General features: G+C 62.4%; 2 protein-coding genes across 26 annotated transcripts in view; one reads left to right on the forward strand and one right to left on the reverse strand.

Annotated features, from left to right (window-relative positions):
* Positions 1 to 5,359, forward strand: part of SAMD11 (sterile alpha motif domain containing 11) — a 20,701-nt gene extending 15,342 nt beyond the window's left edge. For 16 of the 18 annotated variants that reach the window (XM_021095156.2, XM_021095157.2, XM_084962446.1 and 13 more), the window contains 7 exons: positions 1,651 to 1,813; positions 2,832 to 2,947; positions 3,145 to 3,223; positions 3,313 to 3,833; positions 4,037 to 4,161; positions 4,415 to 4,525; positions 4,625 to 5,359. In XM_021095156.2, the coding sequence (XP_020950815.1) occupies positions 1,651 to 1,813; positions 2,832 to 2,947; positions 3,145 to 3,223; positions 3,313 to 3,833; positions 4,037 to 4,161; positions 4,415 to 4,525; positions 4,625 to 4,870 (1,361 nt within the window). In that variant the 3' untranslated portion in view covers positions 4,871 to 5,359. The remainder of the gene's footprint in view (positions 1 to 1,650; positions 1,814 to 2,831; positions 2,948 to 3,144; positions 3,224 to 3,312; positions 3,834 to 4,036; positions 4,162 to 4,414; positions 4,526 to 4,624) is intronic. The other 2 variants (XR_014806899.1, XR_014806900.1) reach the window with 1 other exon arrangement.
* On the reverse strand, positions 4,951 to 17,870 carry NOC2L (NOC2 like nucleolar associated transcriptional repressor). Of its 8 annotated transcripts, none has more exons than XM_084962462.1 (19): positions 17,821 to 17,870; positions 17,553 to 17,705; positions 15,975 to 16,149; positions 15,760 to 15,885; positions 15,057 to 15,174; positions 14,880 to 14,970; positions 13,202 to 13,280; positions 12,983 to 13,093; positions 12,531 to 12,644; positions 11,681 to 11,822; positions 11,351 to 11,490; positions 10,401 to 10,512; positions 8,891 to 9,004; positions 8,603 to 8,704; positions 7,297 to 7,440; positions 7,086 to 7,199; positions 6,274 to 6,409; positions 5,861 to 5,959; positions 4,951 to 5,574 (listed from the first exon to the last, which is right to left on the reverse strand). In XM_084962462.1, exons 10-19 carry the CDS (start codon positions 11,798 to 11,800, stop codon positions 5,468 to 5,470), a joined length of 1,188 nt encoding a protein of 395 aa, XP_084818588.1. In that variant the 5' UTR covers positions 11,801 to 11,822; positions 12,531 to 12,644; positions 12,983 to 13,093; positions 13,202 to 13,280; positions 14,880 to 14,970; positions 15,057 to 15,174; positions 15,760 to 15,885; positions 15,975 to 16,149; positions 17,553 to 17,705; positions 17,821 to 17,870; the 3' UTR covers positions 4,951 to 5,467. The 8 variants fall into 8 exon arrangements, 6 of the variants coding, with proteins under 6 accessions (XP_084818588.1, XP_020950833.1, XP_084818589.1 ...); XM_021095174.2 differs by having other exon boundaries at positions 11,681 to 11,869; XM_084962463.1 differs by having other exon boundaries at positions 15,057 to 15,177.
* Positions 17,871 to 18,303: the final 433 nt, after the last annotated feature.

Genomic DNA, 18,303 nt, shown 5'->3' on the forward strand with positions numbered 1-18,303 from the left:
GCCCCTCAAATCCCCAAAGCCCTTGTAGATGGACGATGAAGCCTGCCTTCTCCCTCTGCCCGATGCAACCACTTGTTTGGGTAGGTCTGGGGGGCCCACCCTTTCCGTCTCCCACAGACTCTCCCAGCAGAGCCTCCAACGGCCACTGTCATTTCGCAGATGAGGAAGCTGAGCCTTGGGGGAGCCCTAGTGAGAGTGGGAGTTAGGGGTTTCACCAGGCCCACCTGCCCGTCTCCAGCACACGCAGGTTGGCCTGAAGCCCTCGCCTGGACCCCATGCTCTGTACGCTGTGTCCTTCCCACTCCAGCTGCAGTCAGGGTACCAGTGTGTGAGGAGGGGGCCAGACCCTCCTTGGGGAAGCTGCTCAGTCAGCTGCAGAAAGTCCGCTGCGGACGTTGGTCCCCAGGCAGGATGGGCCACAGTTGGGATCTGGTCACCAGGCCTTCACTGGTACACAGGAGAAGCTCCAGCTGGAGGCGCCATCTCTGTCTAAACCCCCTATGAAACAGGCTCTGTCCATCTGTCTGTGCCTCCTCCCACGGACACTTAGAAGTCCCCCTACCACCACAGGGGCACCCTCTGGCACCCCATCCAGCTGCACCCTGGCCTGGCAGCCGCGGGCTTGCCTTTTCTGGCTGGAGGTTGGTGGGGAGGGGGTGCTGGGAAAAGGGGCCGGATTTCCTCTCCTTACACAGGCAATGTCCCCCAGGGCAGTCAGGCATCGAGAGCCTGAATAATTCACCAAATGTTAATAATTTAAAAATCTTCCTTTTTAATTGCTTTCCCTGCCCTGCCTGCGGCCGGCTCCGCTGGCCTGCGCGGGGGAGGGGCGCCGGCCGCGGGGAGCAGCGCGGAGCCGGGCTGTCAATCAGGCCCCTGCCTGCCACCCCCGCGGGGAGCCGACGGTAAATAACCCAGGCCGCGGGCGGGAGGGGGCGCGGGGCCCTGCCGGGATCGATGCGGGCGGCCGCGCCGGCTGGGCTCTGCGGGCTGGCACCCGGCCCGGGGCAGGACCCACCTCCGCTTTTCGGGTAATTAATTTATAAACAGGCGGCGGCGGCGGAGGAGCTTGCACAGTGGGGGGCTGCGGGGGGACTCAGAGGTCCGGCCCTGAGCAGGACAGAGGGACGGAAGGTGGGGAGTAGAGTGCAGTAGAGCGCACGGTGGGCCTGGGAGGGGATGGGAGACCCACCCCAACTCCTGGACTCTGGTCCCACTGCGCTCACTCTTGGGCCTTTGCACGACCCCTGCCCACCAACACCCTGCAGCCTTGCTCCCGCTGCTCTCCGAGATCTCAACTCCTGTCAGTGTCAACATTCAGGCACCTCCACCTCAGGTCTTTCTCTCTCTCCATCCTCACCACTTCGTGGTTCCTACTAACTCCACATCCCTTACAAATGCTCGCCTGGCCACGCTCCCAAGGTTGGTGGTGCCTGCAGCGTGCTGCGCTGTAATGTCTCCTGTTTGCCTTGCCTTGTGGCCTTCTGCTCATCTTTCGGTCCCTGTGACCAACCAGCAAGTTCCCTAGGAGAATGTCCTCCTGGTCTCCATGTCCTTGGCCAGTGTCCTGTGCTCAATAGGGTGAGGGGTGTGAGAGCCAGAGGGCTGGGGCTAGCCTCTGGGTCACTGCTATTGCCCCCCTCTCCCCAGATCTCCTGAGGGTCCGGCAGGAGGTGGCAGCAGCAGCTGTGAGGAGCCCCAGTGGCCTAGAAATCCACCTGCCCTCATCGTCACCAGGTCAACGTCGGAAGCAGGGCCTGACTCAGCACCGAGACAGCACCACCTCAGCTGGCACCTCATCCTTCTCAGAGAGGTATTGGGGTGCTTGTGTTTCAGAGAGGCTCCTGTTTTCCCTGTGCTTGCGTCTGCGGTTGGCAGTGCTATCACCTGGCTTCTGCAGGTCATGTCCCACGCTGGCCCTCCTCACCCTGTGGCCACGGTGCACCCACCGCAGCGTTAGGGTACTGCATATGCTAGCTAGGCACTGTGCTCAGGCCTAGGCTTGTGGCCTGCTCTGCAGCAGCGACCTGATGCTCCAGAGCCAGGCGCAGACCCAGAACATTCCTGGGTAGAATGGTGTGTCTGTGGGAGGTGGGGGAGTGGTGACCATCCCTCAGCTGGGTTGTTGCTACTCCTGTTTCCACTGAGCAACTGTGGGACCGCTGAATCCAGGTGTCCCTGATAGCCAAGGGCTTAGCTCTCCCCACAGGTAGGTGGGAGGCTTGAGGCAGATAAGGTGAGCGGCGAGAGCTCTGGCAACCCCGAGGTCGGAGGAAAGCTGGGGATGGGGAGAGCCCCCCAGCAGCAGCGATTCAGACAGCAGAGCCGCTGGCGGCGCAGACGAAGTCTGCCCGGCTGGCAGGGGCGGAGGCCCCAGCAGGGAGCAGGGGCGGGAAGAGCTTCAGCGGCTCCCTCCGCCCCTCCTGCCCCGAGGCCGCCCCCGCCCCGCGCCGAGTGTACAGCAGCGGCCGCCGCCGCCGCCGCCTCCCGACCGCCGCTAATTGCGCTGCTGCCGCTTAGGGTCGGCGGGGGGGCGAGGGGCGGGGGGGAGGGTGCATGGAGCTGGGGCCCCCGCGCGGTAATTACCGCCGCAGTCGCCGCCGCCTGCCGGGCCAGCGCCTCCAAGCCGCCGCCGCCGAGATTAATTGGCGCCGCCAGAGGGGGCGGGGGCGGAGGCGGCCGGAGCCGCGGCGAGCGCACATCGACCGCCCGCGGGGCCGGCAATTAGCAGAGGCGGCCGGAGCGGGGGCCGCAGTTACGGGAAGGAGGGGGAGCGCGGGGAGAGGACCTAGGCCTGCGGCGTTCGCCGCTCACCGCCCTGCCGTCCACAGGGAGCTGTCGCAGCCGCCCCCCTTGCTGTCGCCCCAGAATGCCCCCCACATCGCCCTGGGCCCCCACCTCAGGCCCCCCTTCTTGGGGGTGCCCTCGGCCCTGTGCCAGACCCCAGGTGAGGAGCAGGCGGGTGTGAGATCCTTTGTCTCCTGGGTGGCTGTCGGTGCAGGACCGTGCGGGTTCGTCCGTGACCAACCCTGCGTCCATCAGCGCTCCCGTTGGCCCCGCCCCTGCCCTTGTTGAAGCCAAGGACAGACCAGGGCGGCCTTGGGCGGCCCTGGACCACGAGGCCAGGTGTCCCCTTCCCACCAGGTTACGGCTTCCTGCCCCCTGCCCAGGCAGAGATGCTCGCTCGGCAGCAGGAGCTTCTGCGGAAGCAGAACCTGGCCCGGTAGGTCCTGCACCGCGGGGTCGGGGGACAGCGTGGCAAATGGCACTGCCAAGCCCACTGATCCTCCTCGGTCTGCTCCCCACGGCCAGGCTGGAGATGTCAGCAGAGCTGCTGCGCCAGAAGGAGCTGGAGAGCGCACACCGGCCACAGCTGCTGGGCCCCGAAGCCGCCCTGCGCCCGCCCGAGGGTGCCGAGGAGCTGCAGCGGCGCGGGGCCATGCTGGTGCTGAGACACAGCTCCGCGCCGCTGCTGGCCCTGCCTCCCCAGGGACCCCCCGGCCCAGGCCCCCCGACCCCGCCCCCGCCCCGGGAGCCTGCCCACCGAGCTCCTCGGAAGGGGGCCTCCAGTCCTGCCTCAACCCGGCCAAGTGAGCCCAAGGAGAACACGGGGGCAGGGCTCTGGGCACAAGACGGCTCTGAAGATGAGCCCCCCAAGGACTTGGACGGAGAAGACCCTGAGATGGTGGCTGCTGGAGGCCAGGGCCCCACGTCAGGCCAAGCCCCAACTGGAGGGATCGGCTCTGAGGGGAAGGGGCTTCTCTCAGGATCCATGCTGCCCCCTCCCCTGCCCCTGGGCTTCCCCTATGCCGTCAGCCCCTACTTCCACACAGGTGGGCACCCCCTCCGTGGGGCGTAAGGGGGCCCAGCACCCCCACATCCTGCCAGGGTCTCAGGGAGGGTGTCCATGGGGAGAAGAAATCCCTTAGCCCGGACATCTCTGAACAATTAGGGCAAAAGCATAAGGCCAGCGGATGGGGGTGGGAGCATAGCCAAGAGCTGGCCAGAGTTCGAGCTACTCTCCCCCCAAACCCAGGCACCGTGGGGGGCCTCTTCATGGATGGGGAGGAGGCCACAGCCCCTGAGGACGTCAGCAAGTGGACAGTGGACGATGTCTGCAGCTTTGTGGGGGGCCTGTCTGGCTGTGGAGAATATGCACCGGTGAGGGGGACACCTGCCCAAGGAGATTCCGAGCTGCCCTGTTTCCCAGTACCACCCCTGCCCCCTCGGTCAGTGCTTCTGCCTCCAACACAGGCACAGGCCCAAGGCAGAGGTTTTCTTCCCATTTGAAAATGCTCCCTGCAGGCCTCACCAACTCCTTCCTCTAGGCTCTGCTCTCTGGAGAGCCTTGAACCAGCCCAGGACACACAGCCCTTGTACACAGGCCCTGAACACTGCACTCCCCCACCCCCAGGTCTTCAGAGAACAGGGGATTGACGGGGAGACCTTGCCCCTGCTGACAGAGGAGCACCTCCTGACCACCATGGGGCTGAAGCTGGGGCCTGCTCTCAAGATCCGGGCCCAGGTGAGTGCCTGCTGGGGGTGGTGGTCTCCAGCAGCGGAGGGGCAGCCCTGAGGCTCTGTATGTGGCTGCAGGCCCCCACCCAGGCCCGTCTCTCTGCAGGTGGCCAAGCGCCTGGGCCGTGTCTTCTACATGGCCAGCTTCCCTGTGGCTCTGCCGCTGCAGCCACCAACGCTGCGGGCTCCTGATCGGGAGCTCACTTCAGGGGAGCGGCCCCTGTCCCCGACAATGGCCCCCTCCCCCTATGGGGGGACCCACCCCCCCGTTGGCCGAGCCTCACCCAAGCAAGAGAACGGCAGCATGGCTCTGCTCCCAGGGGCCACAGACCCCTCTCAGCCTCTTTGTTGAGCCGGTGTCAGACCCCAACCCTTTGGCACCAGCTGCTCCAGTGCAAAGGCCCCTCCCCCCACAGCTTATTTTCCTTTCGGTTTTAAATGCAAAAACACAATTGTTAAAAGGAAAACACAGGACTAAAGAGGAAAGGAATGAGTTTCCAGAGAGACTCGGGGGTGACTATAGAGCCTGGTGTGGGTGGCCTGGCGACCCGAATCTGGGAAGCTGCAGATAAACCAAAGACGAAGGAGGCCCACAGGGCACCTCACGCCACGCCGGCTGAGCCCACCGGCTCCCCCTGGAAGCATGCCTGCTCTGCATCCTGACCTCCAGTGGAGCCCCCGCTCCAGATCAGCTTCCAGCTCACCCACCACCACAGGGTGCGGCAAGCAGGCTCCATGGCGCTGGTTTACACCCCCATGGCTGCCACGTGAGGAGCTGGAACAGCACTTGGTACTTTCTGGTCTTTTATGTTGTAAAAAAATAAAGCCCTGTCCCCATCTACTGCCCTTCTGTCCTGTGTACAGGTGCTCAGCCCCAGCCTGGAAGCGGCATGCCTGACTGCAGGGTGAGGTGGCCACACTGCACCCCAGGCCCCCAGGCAGGCAGCCCTCAGTCCTCCTCGGAGAGCTGTAGATCCTGCAGCTCGTCCTCTGGCCCCTGGGCCAGCTGCCACAGCTCCTGGGCGTCCAGCCCCGCCTCTGTGTCTGGGCTTCCATCTGTAGGAGGAGAGCACGGCTACATAAATTCTGCTTTATCAGAAAGAAACCAGCCTCAGAGGTTACTCATCACTAATTAATCACAGTGCTAATTAATTTATCGGTGCTGCTATCGCTGGCTGCCAGAGCCAGCAGGAATGGAGCAGCTGGCTCGGCATCCCCAGGGAGGGGCGTGGGCCCAGCATAGAGCTGATGGCCCTGCCTGCCCACCCAATCCCAACGGCCTTGGGCGCCAAACAGTTGGGCGCAAAGACCACGGCACCCCTCACTCTCAGGAACCACTTACCCTCTGACTTGCTGACTTCTTCCTCCATGCTGCTACCACTGCTGTCCTCCGCCACCGCCGCCACCACCCTCTGCAAAGCTTGCAGGGACCCAGGCGTCCCTGCGGACCAAGAACAAGAGTCCATGGGAGTGACCCCACCAGCAGAGGCGCAGGAGAGCAGTAAGGTGAAGGGCGGTTTAGGTTTATGGTCCTGTCCCCAACCTGCCCTCAAGCCTCCTTTGTGCAAGTGGAGAGGACCCAGAACTGTGCTGAAAAGTGGTGGTGGTGGTGGGGGGGTAGGGACAGACAACACACACCAACCACACAGCAGGAGGGGCAGAAGCGTGCATTTCCTCTGGCTCCATGAGGTGGGAGGCCTGCCAGGCCCGCCTGCTCCCTCCTCCCCCAGCACGAGCTGAGCCACAGGCCCCCACCTCTCTCTGGGAAGCGTGGAGCCCAGTCATCCTCATCACTGTCCAGGTCAAAGAGGGCCTTGAATTCGGCCCGGTCTTCATCCTTCCTGTCCCCGACCTTGCGGCGCTTTACCTCGGGGAAATTCAAGTCTTCCAGCTGGAAGGACCAGGACCCAGAGCAGCAGGTGAGGGTGGGCTCTCAGGGCGACCTGCCCACCCCTCACAGCCACCCAGCTCTGCTCCCTCCTCCCCTGCTCTTGAGCACCCCTCCTCCAGCCTCCATGTAAGGACCCTGCTTGGCCACTTTGGGGACTGATCCAAAGTGGTCAACATCACGGGGTAGGGTTTCCTGGACAGCCACCCCACCAGGCCAGTGAAGCGGCCACTAAGTGCCACCCACACAGTCGGCCCCCACGCTCCTGTTCCCAAATTTTCAGCCATTATTCTCAGGACAGACAGCAAACCCGTGCTGACACCAGGACGGTTGCAGACAGTCATGCCCCTTGGCATGATGCGTCCCCCTCAGGTCATGCCATCCTGCACCCGCTGGCCGGGCCCAGACCCAAAGGCAGAGCTAAAGCTCTTCCTGCCCCTCCCTACTGGCCTCCCTGGTGTCCACAGCTGACCCAGGTGACAAGGTCAGTCCAGCACTCGCCCCTCCCCCAAAGCCGCCAGCCCATCAGGCCTGAGGAGGGGAGCAGCCCCAGACTTAATCCAGTTCCGCCACCATCTGCCCCATCACAGCAGCCACGGCACCAGGACAAGTTGCAGCTGGGGTGGCTGGGGACCGTCTTCCCAGCCACACCCGCGTTCCCTCCCCTGCCCCACCATACACGCTCTTTGCCACTGATCTCCAGCTGGATCTCTCGGTCCCTCAGCTTCCGCCACTGGCTGTAGTACTTGGTGAGTGGGGTCCCCTCGTCTCGGGTCCGCTTCTCCCAGGCATCCTGTGCAAGATGTTGAGGGTCGTGCCCCACGCAGACACACCCCCAAACCCCAGCCACATACCAACCGGTGCCTGCAGGGCCCAGAAGCCCAGCTGACCACTGCGCGCTGGTCAGACACGCCAAAGGAGACGCTCTGGCGGAGGCTGCGGATGTGCTCTGCGTTCTCCTGCACCTTCTCCAGCAGCTGGCGCACCTGACGGCAGTAGTTGGCGACCTTGCACTCCCGGAGGAAGGATTTCAGCTGTAGGAGGAAGGGGGCACTCAGCCTGGCTCCAGGCTCCACCCCTCACAGCCACCCAACTCTGCTCCCTCCTCCCCTGCTCTTGAGCACCCCTCCTCCAGCCTCCATGTAAGGACCCTGCTTGGCCACTTTGGGGACTGATCCAAAGTGGTCAACATCGCGGGGTAGGGTTTCCTGGACAGCCACCCCACCAGGCCAGTGAAGCGGCCACTAAGCGCCACCCACACAGTCGGCCCCCACGCTCCTGGCAGGCAGGGTGGTCAGAGCCCTGGGGACACACCCCAGCGCATGTGAGAGAGGAGCCAGGGTACGTGGGGCGGGGTGGGGGCCCGTGTGACCTCTCTGGCCCCAGACTGACCGGAGGGCACACACGAGGTGATACATTAGGTTCCTACTAGGTGGGAACATGAATCTTGCCTGGGGCCACATCCAGCCTGCTGCCCACCTTGGTAAATAAAACTGTACTGGCCCTCAGCACACTCACTTGTTTACATCTTTCTGTGAGTTTTCTGCAGTTTTGTGGGAGAATGGAGCAGTTCTGAGGAACTACATGACTGCAAAGCCTAAAATATTTACCATTTGACTTTTCACCAAAAACATCTGCTGATCCCTTTCTAGACCATGACCCCTGGGGCTCAGAGCCAGAAGCCTGCACTCGTACCTATGCCTGGGCAGCCCCACCCCGCCCATCAGAGGGCCTGTGATTGGTAGGCTGCTTCTGCCCACCAAGGCCAGATGGGCACAGGCCTCCCTGAGATGGGAACCACTTAGGCTGAAAGGGGCCTCAAACGGGCTTCTGAGAGGGAAGACCCCCAACCCCACCCCATCCTGTATTAGCTGAAGGAAAGCTGAGATGGGCAGCCAGGTTTTCCTGCTACCCCAAACCTGTCCTGACTCCTCCCCTAGCCCAGGACCACCTGGGGAAGCACGAGGTCAGACCAGCCCGCTCAGCCCCACTTCTCAGGCTCTGCACCTGCGCTTGTACGCCAATACCACGGCTGCGGGGATCCAGCCTCCCAGTGGTGCCAGCAGAGACCCCAGCTGGCAGGGCTGGGACACAGCTGCCTCTCTCTGACCCCTGAGGAGAGCTAGCCCCCTGGGAAGGAGTCCAGTCTGCCGACGGGTCTGGACTCGTGGGGAGGAGGGGGCAGTGGGCACACACCTGCAGGACAGCGGGCAGTGCCAGCTCAGGGAAAGCAATGCTGTAGGCCTGACTGTGCAGGTACTCCAGGGTGAGGTCATACAGCTGCTCCACCAGACCATCCTGAGGCAGGAGGAGAGGAGAGCATCAGGAGAGACGGGAGCTCAGCCCTCTTCCACCAAAGGCCACTGTCAGCTCGCTCCCCAGCCAGGAGCCACTCTGGTAGCCTCCAAGCCATGTTCAGGCTCTGCCATCCTGCCGTGACCCCACCCAGGGCCCTCCCTGGACCCTCCTGGAGGCTGGGCTCACCCGGTATGCCTTCTCCTGCAAGCTGCCCTTGGACAGCTTCAGGATCACAGCGAAGTTGATGGGCCTCGAGCTCATGCGCCCTGGCCTCCTGTTGAAGTCGACCTGCTGGAAAACCTGCCCCAAGAACCCATCATGAGACCAGGGACAAGTGGCCAGATGCAGTGCCAGCCCCTCAGCCCCAGACAACCCCCCACAACACTCAGCCTGCCTGCCAGGGCTCTGGTCCCCCACGGAAGTCCCTCTGCCCTACAGCAGAGCCCTGGCCGAGGGGGCAGAACCAGGAGCACAGGCACATGCTCTGCTGCCCTCTCCTAGAACAGAGCCAGGAAGCAGGTCTGAAGGCAAGGGTCGCTCTCACCTGGGGCAGTGGGAGCTATGCCGCAACTCTCACCAGGGCACCCTTCCCCGCCACCGTCCCATGGCGGGAACCCACGGTGTGTCCCTGAGGGGGTTGGGTGGCAAACGGTGCGGAGGCCTGAGGAAGGCCCCCAAAAGGAGACACCACAGCCTGCCCTGTGGAGGAGGAGACCTTCACGCTGAGCCCAGCTCAGCTCCAGCTGTGACACAGCAAGGACACAGTGGTCCCCTGGGAAGATGCTGCCTGCAGTGTGGGGAGGCTAAGTGCCCACACAGGGTGCTCTGAACCCCTCTTCTCACCCACCCAGGGAGGGAAGGGCACAGGCAGATGCTATGCTTCCGCCTCCACCACCTGTTTGCTCCTGCAGCCCTGGGTGTGAAAAAGACGTGTGGGGGCAGCTCAAGCTGAGCCAGGGGCGAGGACATGGGCTACGCAAAGATGGCAAAGGTGGAGGACGTTACCATGGAAGACCGCAGACAGACAGGTGTCCAGAGCTGGCCAGCGGGGGAGACCCACAGTGGGGACCCCAAGCCAACCAAGGGCCCTGGGGCCAAGTCAGAGGCCCTCTATGCGGCATGGATGTTCCCAAAGGACACCCGTGAGACAAGCTGCAGGCCCTGCCGGGAACTGGACTCTACCAGGCCCCCTTCCCTCTCCACTTGCTGGTGGTGGGGGAGGCACCCAAGCCCTGGCCACACTGAGCTCCGGGCCGTCTGGTGGTTGGTGCTGAGGCCTCTCTAAAGGGTGAGGATGAGCTCCTGAGAGTGTGGTGCACTGGGGCCCAGCCCTCCGCAGATCTCTGGCCTCTGAACTACAGCTCTCCCTACCGAGCCTCATGCTCATGTACACATAGGTGCACACGCGCAAAGGCATGCAGGAGAACACAGTGTTACAATCGGACGGGGCTTCGGGCCCAGCTCTCCTGCTCACTCTGATCTTGGGCGAACATCCGGCTCAACTCAAGTCTGTGCCTTAAAACCAGTGCTTTGGGCCAGCCCCGCAGAGCAGCCGTCCTCGTCTGCGATGGCATTCCTGCCAACCAGCACATACCGCCAACTCAGGTAGGCATGGGGCAGTGCAACGCCCTCGGGAGAGCTGCACAACGCCGTGCAGCAGGAAGGTCTCCCTCCCCGACCTCACGCTCCAGCTCACCTCCAGGATGAAGGGCAGCACTGGGATGAAGGTGCCCGTGCCCTCCGAGAGCAGTGTCAGGGCGCGCACGCAGTGCATGCGCAGTGGGTAGAAGCGGGCAGTGGGAACCAGCCTGGGGGCAGGGGAAGGCGGGAGTGAACACAGGCCCCAGCCTCAGAGACCATCCCCCCCCCCGCCCCGGGCCCCAGGCCATCCTCACCCTCCTGGCCCAGCTACCCCTGACTCTTCACCACCCTCAGGGCTCCAACCTGGGGATGGGGGGGGGGCACACCCACCCCCCACAAGAAAGGGCAGAACAAAAGGCCTCGCCTGAAATCATGCTTTTAAGGACCTGCCCCTTGCTCAGTTACAGGGGTCGGGGGACACCCCCGCCTGGCTATTAACGCAATTTCATTCTAACACATGAGATAGCAGCGTGGCAAGAATCATTCGAGCCTTTCTTTCTTGCCTTCAGGAAGACATGGACGCCCTCTCCTGGCCACACGTGGCTCCTCCAGTCTCAGCGCCCAGAGATCAAGGCTGGATGTTCCTACCCAATCTAAGCGCTCCAAGATGCCCCTGCAGATTCCCTTCAAACTGCACACAGGCCCCCTACTTGGCGTCCCCAGAACACATGTGCTGCATCCTGGACTAAATGGAAGCAGGCCTCACGTGCAACTGGGGAGGCCTCACACGCAACCACGCAGCCCAGATGACACGATTCTAGGACATTCCCCCTCGCTGGGCCCTGGCCACAGACGGCCTCACCCCAAGCCCTTCCACCAGTGCAGCCAGGTCACAGGGCCCACATCCAGGAGGCCCCAGCCAGCAGGGGTACTGCCAGACCCGCCTTACCCTCGTGTAACCTGGACCTCTAAATAGCCTCCTGGAGGGATGTCCCCCGACCGCTCTGCAGAACCCCGGCCCCTTCCTCCTTCAGCCCCCAGGACGGCCCCACCCACCCGACTCACTTGATGCAGCCGATGATGACCTGGGAGAGGGGGTAAATCAAGGGCTGCAGAGCCTCACTGGGGCCGACGGTGCTGAGGGCACGGCACCACAGGTGGAGGCAGTGCACGAACTGCCAGTTGTACACGGACTGGTACGTCTCCTGGGCAGAGCAAGGTACACCTCCGGGTCACCCAAGGGTGCCCTCCACTCACTCCCACAGCTCCCACCAGCGAGGACCCGACCAAGGTGCTGCACTGTACTCCCAAGAGACGGGGGTTTCCAGGAGGCCCCGGGCCCCAGGCAGGTCAGGCCCCAGGGTTCCCCTGAGCCCTGCATGCCCCTCCGCACACCTTCTTGCGTGTGGTCATGGCATTGCGCAGGTGGATAGCGAGCTGGCGGATGTAGAGGAAGGCATGCTGGTAGGCGACGCCAGAGTCCAGGGCCAGCAGCTCCGTCAGGGTCCGCTGCATGAAGCTGATGAGGGGCAGTGCGCTGGGGGAGGTGAATTTGCAGTTCCTCACGTACGTGATGTACATTTGCTGCCAGAAACACCCCTGTCAGAGCCACCGCGGGGCTCCTGGGCCCTGGACCCAACCACCCAGCTCCAAGCCACCACCAGCCACCTGGACCTCTCCCTCAGAGCTGGCCTCAGCAGGAACCACAGGACAGCCACGTGTGCTACAGACTTGCCTGCTGGCATGGCGCCTGCTCCTTGTCCCTCCCCCGCCAGCTGCTCAGCCTCCAAGTGTGTGCACCCGCTAACCCTGGGCACAGAGTCTGCCGTGCAGAGGGGAGAGGCCTCACAGGGAGGGCTGGGCACCCAGGAAGGAGTCGCTGCAGCACAAGTAACTCTGGGAATGGGCAAGGATCACAGAAGGACCGGGAGCGGGGGAGGCCAAGGAGCCCCTGCTGCACACCAAGCCACACGGGCGGCTTCCAGAGGGTCTCTGTGTGGGGCAGGCCCCCCACCCCCCGGCTTCAGGCCCAGCAGCAGGTCCCTGCCCCTCTCCAGGCCTGATGTCCTGGTCCTCTCAGAGCTGTGGGGAGCAGTCCACGTGCAACCCCACCCCACCCCCCACTTTTCAGGGAGGAAACCACAACAAGGGCCTGCGTCTGCCCAGAGTCACGGTGCCTGTGAGGAGTGCCAACCACAGAGGCAGCCTGCCCGGCTCTGACAGACGGACTCGGCGGCACCACTACCTTGAGAACAGGGCTCAGGAAGACGTCCTTCTTGTGTCGGCAGACCCTGCCCAGGACCAGGAAGGCCAGCACTCGCACCGTCTCCTCTCCCGTGCTCCACAGGGCCACCATTCTCTGCGGAGGTGGGGAGTCACGGTCTGCCCCAGCCTCGCCGAGCCCAGCCAGAGGCTCCTGGGGTCGAGCTGGGAGGAAGCCCTTCCCAAGCACCCCAGGGGGCCCCACGAGTTAGAGCTGAAGCAGGGAGAAGTGACAATGCGAAACAGAGCGTGCCACCCCTCCTGAAGGCTGTGTGGTGGAAACCCACCTCTGCCCTCAGGTCATGCACGTCAGAAAGCCCCCAGCCCCCAGGGCAGCCCATCCTCAAGAGACCGGGCTGTGCTGCCCTGCGGGCGCTCCCAAGACAATGCCCTGCAGGGATGGTGCACGCGCCACCTGCACACTGGCCAGCATACCTTGAGCAGCATGCGGCACTGCTTGGGGAAGGTGAGGTAGTAGAGCACAGAGCTGCCCACGTGCTGGAGGACGGCCGCCGCTACTGTCGCCTCTGCCACACAGGCCACCAGCTGGGGAAGCAGAAGAGGTCAGCAAGGCCCAGGAGATGAAGAAGGACTGGGCCCGCAGACGTGGCCAGGCCCCACGGGACCAGCAGGCCCTGCCCCGAAGAACCGCACCTGTATGACAGCACTCAGGTACGCCTTGACGTCCAGCCGGAGCTTCCCCCACAGCGGGCTGCTGGATGGCTGCAGCACCCTGCAGAGAGACCACAGCCCTCACCGTCCAGCTGAGCACCGCGGTTCAGACGTGGGGCGGCCAGGAGGCAGGGGTGTGCCCTGAGCTACGTCTCACCCAGGTTACCCAGGACGCAGGGGCGCATGGGCCCTGTGGTGAATCCCTTACCCCCTTCCCGTGAAAAGCTCAGTGGCCCTTCTGCTTGGGCGGACACAAGAGACGTATCAAAACTCTCAGGGAGACAGTCCTACACCTGCACCTAAGGAGGTGACCAACAGGCCCTGAGCCCCGCACAGGCCACCCCACCTGGCCAGAGGGCTGACGGTCTTCCATGTCCGAGCCCAGGGCCAGCCACTTCCCCTGGAATCCCCAGAGGGACCCCTGGTCGCCAGCAACCTCCACCACTCACACACCCACACTCTGCAGTGGGTGGTCTAACCTAGGCATCACCAACCACCACCGCCAGCCACCACCGCAAGCTGACTCCCTTCAACCCATACACGCTTCACGGAGACCTAGCTGTCCCCATTTACTGCTTAATTTCAGTAATGGTGGCTGATGCTCCTGGGAGTGTCTCACAGCCGTCACCCCTCAACAATCAAAGAACTCAACAAAAAGCAAGTGCTTTTACTGCATCTGCGAACACACACGAAGGAAGAAAAGACAGGGGCCCCTGAAAGTCTCCCCATCAGCTGATGTCAGACGCTGGGCGCCTGAAGCCACGGCCCAGAAGGCAGCAGGGCTTCCTCCCCAAGCCCACCGTCCCTCGAGGTGACCACTCTCTCCAGCGCTGTGGCCTCCACGAGAGCCCGCACCAGCCAATGCCAGCCCACTTGTGCCGCATGCTTGCTGCTCCCTCACACTGCCTGTCCCTCCACCTTCGCTGATCCGTCAGCATCCTTTGCTCCCCTTCAGACAGAACCACCTCCATGCAGCTGCACCTCCCTGACCTCTGAGTCCAGCCCTGACCACCATGCCACCAGCCCACGTCCCCCCATCTTTGAGTCTACTGCTCCCCCACCTCCCCTTCAGGTGGTCACAGGAGGATCTCTCCCTGGAGCCTTCTTTCTTCTTTTGAAAAGTGTCTGGGGTGAGTTGGACCCTCTATGCCCTTAGTGCCTCCAGATCATGTGGGGTAACCCGCACGCTGCCAAATGTCTGCTGCTCCACTCTCCTATCTGAGGACGGTCCTTGGCCTTCTCCGCTCAACCTCCCTCTAACATGGAAGTCTAGGTCCTCAAGCCAGCGTGCTCGGGGGGGGGGGGGGGGGGGGCTGCCTGGACACACACACACACACACACACACCAGCCACAAAGCAAAGGACAAGGAGAATGAACAAGATCCAAAGACAAAGACGGAGAATGCGGACCTGGGAAAATGGGGAGGCAAGCCAAGAACATACTCTGTGGCCCCCAAAGGAGTCTGAGCAAAGTAGAAAAGAGGAAGGAGGAAGGATGGGGCTACCCCCACGTGGCCCTGACTGTCTGGTCTCTCCCAAGAGCCCCTCAACATTCCTCCACACCAGCTGGGTCTAGAGAGGACCACGAGGTTGCAAGGCCTCTGCCTTCCCCAACGCAGGGCCCTGATCATTGCCCTCCATGCCAGCCCCTGCCCTCTTACCTGCTGCTATCCTTTGGGGCTTTTCCAAACAGCAGTTTCTCGAGGCAGCCAAAGAGATCTCTGATGCAGAAGGTGACCAAAGCATTGAACACTGCAATGAAGGGGCCAGAGATGCCACTCTCAGGACAAAAGATGGAACAGACAGCAAGTATCCCAGGTCACCTCACCCCAGCTCACCAGCACTGTCCGTGACCTGGAATTTGCTGGCTTCAGCACCTTCCTGGTCTCCTTGGGTGGTGGACACGGCTGCTCGGAACGCCTGAACAACTTCATGGAACAGCTTTGGAGTAAGGTGCTGCTAAAACATTGGAGAAGCAACCGGTCGTGATGGGCAGAGCAAGAGGCAGCTAGCTGGGGCTCCAGGAACCTGCACTACGAGACAAAGGCACCCCTCGCCCACATCCTCACTCAAGAGCAGAGGTAGAAGCGGTGTTACTGAGCCAGGTCCAGAGAAAAAGGGCCCAGAGCCTCCTGGAAGGGCCAGGAGGAAGGAACTGAGGGTTCTGGATGAGGATGATGGCCAGTCAAGGGGCATCTGGAGTTCTCTCTTTCTGTCCTTTCTTTTCCCTGGAGAAACCACTGCGACGCCCTCAGAGGAAGGGCCCTGGCTCCACCAACTAGCAAAGGCACAGAGGCCATGTCCTGTCCACAGCAGGACTCCAGGGAGCCCCCGTCAGTGAATGAAGGAGAGGATGCAGTCTTGAACCCTCCTAGTATGCTGGGAAGAACTGAGATTCTCTCATGCTGAAGGGACTCCAGCGCCAGGGCTCAGAGAAGAGCTCTGCCCTCCTGCCTCCTCTCGCCTGCACAGCCCCAGATCACCAATAGCCAAGGGTAGGGTGGGGTGGTGTTCAGCTGCCCACACCATGCCACTTCTCACCTTTGCTGCCTGCTTCCACCTCTCAACCATGGCAAGGGTCACAGGGACAGAATCCCTCCTCTTCCCTGTAGGTCCTCCTGGGACCCGGTCCCCCTCCTCCTCATCTTCTTCCTCCTCACTTGCTTCCTGCACCAGACACAGAGGGCCAGGCTTGACAGGATGTAGGGATCACAAGTACGCCCCTGCCCCCGACCCAGCTGCGCGCAGGCCCTCACTTCCAGCCTGTCTGGCAAGGAGTGGAACTGCTCCTCTTCGTCCTCGGAGCTGTCCGAATCACTAAAGTTCAGCAGACTCTGGTCATTCTCCTGCAGGAACTTGTAGAACTCAGGGTCTTTGTCCTTCAGTCGAGAGAGTTGGTCCTTGTGCTCGGACGCACGGCCCTTCCGCCGGCTGAGGAGGTAGGGGTCATCCAGACTGACTGGCAGGTACAGCCAAGGCCAAAGCCAGTGGAGGGGGTGGGGGCGGTGAGGGCGGTGACCTCCTCAGAGAACCCATGAGGCTTAGTTGACTTCCTCCATGGCCGCTCCCAACAATCAAGGCAGAGGGACTTCCAGAGAGAGAGCTTTCGGCAGATCTCTCTCTCTCCCCACCCTCAATGCATACGGATGCCCGAACCTGCAGTTTCAGCCAGACTTGCTCTGCTCACACCCTGCTCTATCTAAGCTATCTCTAACTCCCCCTTTCCAGGTTCTCAGATCAAAGATAAACCTCTCCCTGTCTCTCGAACCCAGCTGCCATGAGCTCTCCTCAATACAATACTTTGTTTTGTGTTTGTTTTTTGGGGCCGCACCCGTGGTACATGGAGGTTCCCAGGCTAGGGGTCTAACTGGAGCTGTCGCCGCCAGCCTACGCCACAGCAACTCGGGATCCGAGCTTTATCTGCGACCCACACAACAACTCACGGCAACGCCAGATCCTTAACCCACTGAGCAAGGCCAGGGATCAAACCACAACCTCATGGTTCCTAGTCAGAGTTGTTAACCACTGAGCCATGACGGGAACTCCAATACAATACTTTCAAATCCACTCATGGCTCCTCTCAAACCAGCACCATCTCTCAATTCCTTCACAACCTCCTCTCAGCACAGCAACCCAAGAGACCCTTCATGTTACGAGCTACGTGACATTACTTCACCAAACCCCTGAGATAACTTCCCACCGTACTAGGATGTCATACAAATGATCTACAAGATCCAGCCCCATCACCACCTCTCCAGATTCACTTCCTGCTACTTTCCCCTTCATTCCTGCCACAACCACACTCATCTCAGCGCGTAAGGTCCACTCCCACCTCAGGACCTCTGCTGTTCCTGCTCCCTGAAACAGTGGGACATTCTTCTCCTACTGTGGCAGTTCCCTCCCTCAGGTTTCGCTCAATTATCACCTCCTCGAATGGCCTTATCCACTTCGCTTAACACTGCAGCAGGCGCTCCCAGATATGCTCCCTGTGCCTCCAGCCCCTTCTGCTTTGCCTTCCTGACCGCAAGCACTTCCCTCTTCTAACCCACTACACACCGTGGGCCATCCAAAATCGAGTAAGCTTTCTTACCGCAAAGACCAGAAAGGAGTACTATTCTCCAACGTCTAAGACCTGAATGACCTGGCACAGAAGAGGCGCTCCGTAAATACCGGTCCGAAGAATAAACAAGCCGGAGGGTCCGGGGGAGAGGTCACGGGTCCTCAGGTCTCAGTCTTGAGGCCCCAGGAGTGGTCAGCACCCTTGTGGTGGGGAGGGCCAGGACGATTAACGGGGTTCTGCTTTACACACGTCCGGTGGAGAACGCTCCACTCACCTGGCCAAGGAACTCCTATCTGGCTCATCTACGCTCCGGGAGGTTCCGCGTGCCGCCAGCGTCTCGCCTTCTGCGGCTCCTTCGGGCTCCGATTCGGACTCGGAATCAAAGCCCGAGGCCAGGAACTCATCCACAGTCAGCTCCGCCAGACGCCTGCGGGCCATGCCCTCGGAGTTATGACTCCCCGCCAGCCCGGTGTGCCCCAGCCCCGCCACCCCAGGAAAGGCGCAAGGGGCGCCAGAAAGGCGGGAGCAGGGCCTCGACTCACCGCTTGCGGCTCCGCGCCGCCGCCATCGCTGCCCGGCCGCAGCGTGCGCCCCGCTTCCTGCCCCGGCAGGCCTTGCGCTGTGCGCACTTCCTGAGGCCGGCCCCGCCCAGTCTCGTCTCGTCGGGTGGCTTTACGGTTCTCCAACAACGGCTGCGGCAGCATCCAGGCGGGAGAGCGCGTTCACACCTCTCGGGAAGCGGGCGGCGCCCGGGCTCCCAGGGTGGCACGCGGGATGCGCGTTCCTGGCGCAGGCCGGGTTCAGTCGCGGCTCCCGAACGCTTCCGCTGAAGGACAGGCGGCAGAGCTCGAGCACCCGGCAGGACTGCGTAGGGCGGAATCTCACAGATTTCTGCTCACAAATCTGAGACCTTTTCCCAAAAAGGCACCAATATCGACAACGACCTAGGGGAAGGCAAGGCTCGGGCCCTCGCCCGGCCCTGCCCACAGCCCCCGCGGGCTCCGTGAACCCGCGCCTGTGAGGGT

This window comes from Sus scrofa, chromosome 6 (genome assembly GCF_054392235.1).
Source record: "Sus scrofa isolate SSC_HxYL_T2T_F1_AM1 chromosome 6, Sscrofa_HxYL_maternal_Yorkshire_Landrace_v2.0, whole genome shotgun sequence".
Classification (NCBI taxonomy): domain Eukaryota; kingdom Metazoa; phylum Chordata; class Mammalia; order Artiodactyla; family Suidae; genus Sus; species Sus scrofa.

What these genes read in the sequence shown, in the direction of transcription:
- NOC2L (XM_021095173.2), bottom strand. Translation starts at nt 17,846, where the DNA reads ATGGCGGCGGCGCGGAGCCGCAAGCG. An exon ending in GTCATCATCGGCTGCATCAA is followed by an intron (nt 10,513 to 11,350) that starts GTGAGTCGGGTG and finishes CCCTGCCCCCAG; the next exon opens with GCTGGTTCCCACTGCCCGCT. An exon ending in TGTCTGACCAGCGCGCAGTG is followed by an intron (nt 7,200 to 7,296) that starts GTCAGCTGGGCT and finishes CATCTTGCACAG; the next exon opens with GATGCCTGGGAGAAGCGGAC.